The following is a 5624-nucleotide window of genomic DNA, read 5'->3' as shown; positions in this document are numbered from 1 at the left end:
AAAACAGTTAGTTAGTTTTATGGGTGATTTAGACCGACAGTTACATTGAAAGAGAATTGGAGAATTTCCATAACGTAATAGGGGTGACTAGCGGTTGTGGTGGAGTCACTACACGTAGACACACACTGAGTCACTGGCAGCATGAGGACACGGACTTCCCACTGCACTCCAAGCCTTTTCACCGCATCAAAGTGGTTTACATACCAGGAATATGAAGCGGACGTGGAGGTAGCCACGTATCCTGACTCTAGTCATTTGAATGCTCACAGCAAAATTCCTGTGAATAGATTACATCATGCTGTATATTATTTTAGTGAGAGGAGCGGTGCTGAGTGGTGTCTGTGATCTGATCAAGCTTCAAATGACTGGTTGAATGACTCAGTCTGGATTCAGATAAATGTTGGGCAATAAAGGGGAATTTAGAGGTTTGTGGAAAGTGCTGGTAAACATGGTGTTAATAGATAAGAATAAGGGAGCAGCTAAAGTCACATATCCAAGCCCAGACACACATTGTGCATGTACATGCACACATACAAGTACACATACAAGTACCCACACACACACACACACACACACACACACACACACACACACACACACACACACACACACACACACACACACACACACACACACACACACACAGTGGGGCTAACTCACATGCATGCACCCACACTCATTTGTATACACACACATACCGGTACACACATACCGTACATAACCCCTCAATTACTGTATTTACAAAGTAATAACAATAATCTCAGTGTAGCAAATCATGTGAATAGAATATTCCTGTCTTCAAGGAGATGTGAAATGATCGAATCTTTCTGTACAAACATGGTGGGTAGCTTATTATTTCATCTCCTTGCTTATCAGTTGTGAATGATTATTTTACATTTAATGTTTTCCCTTTATTTTACAGATGTTTAAAATAAATAGAAAAACATAGAATCCATTAGTTGCAATGCACCCAGAAAACATTGAAGACTGACTCAATAGCACCATCTGGTGTCCCTCCATCTTGGTACGTATTTATATTTTTTGCCTGTCTAATTATAAATGGCCGGGGTATCTTTTTGAATACACCAAATGTATTTACACCTCAACTTGGTTTGGTCATACAACATCATAGCAACATAGTTGAATATACTCGCAACGTCTATAATCCCCCATCCCACCCATTTTGAAAAACAAATAAAAAAATATTATAATAAATAAATAAATAAGTAACAAATAAATAATTTCAAAAACCTATGGGTTGCTGGCAACAGACAGACGGTGTGTTTGTGATTGAGCAGTTGTGACTGATGCCACTAATCTGTAGAATACCTGATAAAGTGGTGACGCTAAGGTGTGCTCTTCTGCGCTGCGCTGCTCAATCTCAAAAGCACCTGGGGTACATATCAAACTACTTCCTCACGTCCTTCCTTATCGCCTCTGGCCTCATGGCATGGCTTGAAGTCATTGGTTTTATGCAAAAACACAAATCCAAAGGTCATTCTCTCTCATTTGATATCGAGATGCTGAAATGGGGGAAAGCCCCGAAAAAGTCGCTCTGTGCTGGCAAGAGGACGGCAGAAAGTAGTTTGAATTTCACCCCATAGGTTCTGACAAAATAGGACTTTTTTTGCCTTCATGTACAAAGGTGGAGCAAAATGTGTTCATTGGTCGAATGGCTCTCAAAGAGAGAGTAGAAGTCTGCACAATGCAACTCCGAAAGAAGGTTTAAGTCAAGACATATGTTTCAACTCATCAGGGCCTTCACCAGGCATGTGAAAGACTTCTACTCTGTCTTCGATAGATACCAGGCTTGTACGAAATTCCGAATTGAAAGAATTTCAATTCAAAGTAATGCCATAATACGAACACTAAGTGGTGTCATTACCTTGAATTTCTTTGAATTTAATCTACACCACCCATTGAAAGTACATAGAACACCACCACCTAGTGTTCGTATTATGACATTACTTTGAATTGAAATTCTTTCAATTCGGAATTTCGTACAAGCCTGATTGATATGCCTTTGTCCTGCACCTGGCCTCAGTGAGGTGGGATGTGTATACATTTAGGGTCCATCTCCGTCTAGTTACTAGTACCTCCCGTCCTCTCTGTTTGCTTGTGGACTCGTGATGCGAGGCAAGATGTCATTGACGATTGAAGTTTTAATCAATATCTCGCAAAAAGCGCAATTCAAAGGTAACATTCTCATTTGCAATTGGGATGTTGAATGGGGAAAATCCAACCCAAATTTGTTTTCTGCCTAGGCTGACAGCGGGGAAACTTGATTGTTTTCTCCACGGAGACAACACTGAGACTAGAGGTCACAAGCAGCAGGAAAGGACGAGAGGAACTAGTTTGAGTTGCACCCTAAGAGTTTGCCTTCATGTTGTAAGTGGAGCGAAAATTGCTCATTGGTCGAATGGCTCTCTCACAGACAGGAAGTGGTCACCAGTAAAAGAAGCAGAGAAGGAAGTTTGGTTTTCATTGGTCGAATGGCTCTTTGACTCAGGAAGTGGTCACCAGTAGAAGAAGCAGGGAGGGAAGTTTGGTGTTCATTGGTCGAATGGCTCTTTAACAGACAGGAAGTGGGTCACCAGTAGAAGGAACGTGACAGGAAGTTGGTGGCGGTGTTGAGCCAGCTGGCCGAGTCCTGGCCGAAGGGGTTGCCGCTGATGGCGCGGTGTGTCTCCACGGCAGGGCTCTCGTCCTCCGGCAGGTACTCGGGCATGCCCGCCCTGTGGGACCGACACACGCACTCCTCCGGCGTCTGGCACTTACACTCCCCTGGCACACACGGCACCAGCATCTGTGAACACACACATTTGGGAACACATTCTTCATCTGAGTCCATTAGTTAGGGCTTACATTTTTACAAACACAGAATTGAGACATTACCCAAACAGAACAGAACTTTTCCGGAGGCAGTGATTTTCAAAGTGTGGTCTGGGGACCACTGGGGGTCCACAACAGCTCATTTGGTCCGCGAGGGGATTTCTACTTTTCCAAAACAAGCTACCAGTATAGGAGTAAAGGAGGGTCTCGAGGCAACACTGCTATTTACATTTAATTTTTTACACACACACCGACGCGTTTCAACTCACGCAGGAGTCTTTTTCAAGGTGTAAAGGTGGAATAAAACACAAGTGTAGTTTAAAAGGAAATCACATGGGGTCATGTGACCAAGAGACAGATTGGCTGTCCAATGGGGAAGGGGAGTGTGATAAGGGTACCCAGGGGGTCAGGATTTGGCTGGTTAGCTTCGCCGATTAGCAAGGCACTTTCTCGTTACCATTTTCACAAATTCGCGCATTTCCGACATCCGCTTCGCACATGATGATTGGTGGGTGCGTGAGTTCAGTGTTGGGCACACAGACCTTAACAGGTCTGTGGTTGGGCACCTTATAATACCTGTCTCCCATATAGCTTTCTGGTCAACCGTAAATCAGTCTGTAACGTGGCACGTAATTGGCTGAGTAAACTGTTGGCGGAAATGACCTCCGGGAAACTCATTTTGGAAGCTGAAAAATTTGTTCAATTTTGGCTGAATTCACTAGCCTAGCATTTCCCATTGAAATGACTGGAGGCTGGACGTATTCACTCTCTCCAGGTCTTATACTCGTGACATTTTCCATGTGCCTTACGCCCTTTTTTCGGGGAAAAAACTGGGTAGAAAAGCCAATGCAAGTCAATTGATGGTGTTGGGAAAGAATTAACGAAAGACAAGGACCTGTAGACAAGCGTTGTTCACGTGCAACATGCCGAAAACATGTTGTGTTGCCGGCTGTTCAAATAATATGGCCAAACAGCCGTGGTTTAAGCATGGACTGTGTTCATTAGGCTAGCTGATGTAGCATGTAAGTTAATGAGACATTCGGTTTGATTTCCCCCATAAAGGGACATAATGCACATTTACGAGCAAAGTACCCGGATGGCCGTTCATGAGTATACTACCTACCAGGGCTTGACATTAACATTTGTGCTTACCGGCCACTGTGGCTAGTGGTTTTCCCGAGTTACTAGCCATCCACCTATTCTACTAGCCACAAATTAGTTTTTTTTTTTTTTAAAATCATGAAGCTGTACATCTAACCTCAGAAGATGAGGTGCTTAAAGCAAGAAGATGAGTGCATGGAATTCTATATGGAAATAACAAATAGAAACTGACAGGGCTCTAAATTAACACACGCCAACCCGCCAAACACGGGTGAAAATTCATTTTGGCTAGTAGAAAAAAATACCTACCCGCCAATTTGGCCAGTATCGCCCGAGTACAGTAAATTATGAACGGTAAACCGCTGCTATGACGAACGTGCGCACGTTAAGTACGCAGAGCCCTTAAGGCGAGATTTCCTACATTACCCATGGACACTAGCGTCACGATGTTGCGTCCCACCGTGGGCTTTCCAGTGCAGCAAGCGGCAACTCCATGCTGTTAAGCGCGCCAGCATTGAAAACATTTCAGACGACCAGCCTTCTGTCAGCTACGCTCACACTATTCTGACAGGCAGCTCTCCTCCTATGCTCTCGTCGATTTCGCTACAACCTTTTTAACGTCACTACTGCTATTATTACTAGGCTGAACCTTGCTGTAACAGGCTGCCTTTTTGAAGCAGCGAGGCCCTGACCGTTTCAATAACATGACTAACGCAGATTTTGCCTATGTTTTGTGCGAGTGTTGAGAATGTGGCGGGGGTTAGAGCAAGGTTCTGTGTGTTGGTGAATGCTAGTAGTAGCCTAATTGTAACCGTAATAATAGTGACGTTAAAAAATGAGTGGTTGTGGAACGAAATAGCGACAAGGGCAGAGGAGGAGAGCTGACTGCCAGAGTAGTGTGAGCGTAGCTGTCAGTTCAGTTGTCTTCTGAAATGTTCCGAGTTCTGGCGCAACTAAGTTGGAAAGCCCACGCCATCGGAAAGAAAACAAATAACAAAAAAGCAACCAACGACGAAGCTGTGGAAGTAACAAAGGAAGCGAAGATTCCCGTGATATTATTTACTTTTAGTTAAACTAGGCTTCTTGTCATTTTGTTGCCCATGGTAGATAAGAGAAGAGCTCCTCCTCTCTCCTCTCCTTTCCCTCTCATCTCTTCTCCTTCCTTGGTGTGTGCGTATGTGAGGTTTTGGAGAGTTTGGCTGTGTGCTTGGTTACTGTATGTTAAAGGTCTGTTATGTGAGTGGCTTGTGTGATGTGATTCAGCTGTTTTCAGAGGAATTGAACAAAAACTAATCAAATTGATTAGGCCTAAGTAATGAAAGTAAAAAATAAAGCAGAAGTTAAAAAATAATGAAAACATATATAGCCTATAATAGGCCTATGCTTATTATGTAGGCATAGGCCTATAGTATGCAGGCCTACATATAGTGTATCTGTGTTGTAGAAATTGTTGAACAAAATTACCATAATTAAAAAAAAATAACTAGCCTAACGCATAGTTTATTTTGGCGAGATTAAAAAAAAAATGGCTAGTTGAACTTCTGTGTGGCTGGTAAGAAAAAATGTCCACTAGCCAAATTGGCTGGTGGTGGAAAAAGTTAATTTAGAGCCCTGGAAACTGAGTAACTGAGCTTTTTCTTGAACTTAAATAGGCTACAAACAATTGATACACAAGGGGTAAAGTGCAGAAT

At 43.0% G+C, this 5624-nt stretch overlaps 1 protein-coding gene across 1 annotated transcript in view; it reads right to left on the bottom strand.

Moving 5' to 3' along the window:
• Positions 1-2016: 2016 nt before the first annotated feature.
• Positions 2017-5624, bottom strand: part of LOC134461365 (armadillo repeat-containing protein 1-like) — a 14273-nt gene continuing 10665 nt past the window's right edge. The window contains exon 7 of the mRNA XM_063214229.1: positions 2017-2806. Within this exon, the coding sequence (XP_063070299.1) occupies positions 2591-2806 (216 nt within the window). The 3' untranslated portion in view covers positions 2017-2590. The remainder of the gene's footprint in view (positions 2807-5624) is intronic.

Source organism: Engraulis encrasicolus, chromosome 2, assembly GCF_034702125.1.
Source record: "Engraulis encrasicolus isolate BLACKSEA-1 chromosome 2, IST_EnEncr_1.0, whole genome shotgun sequence".
NCBI lineage: Eukaryota > Metazoa > Chordata > Actinopteri > Clupeiformes > Engraulidae > Engraulis > Engraulis encrasicolus.
This window is presented reverse-complemented; position numbering and strand designations above follow the sequence as displayed.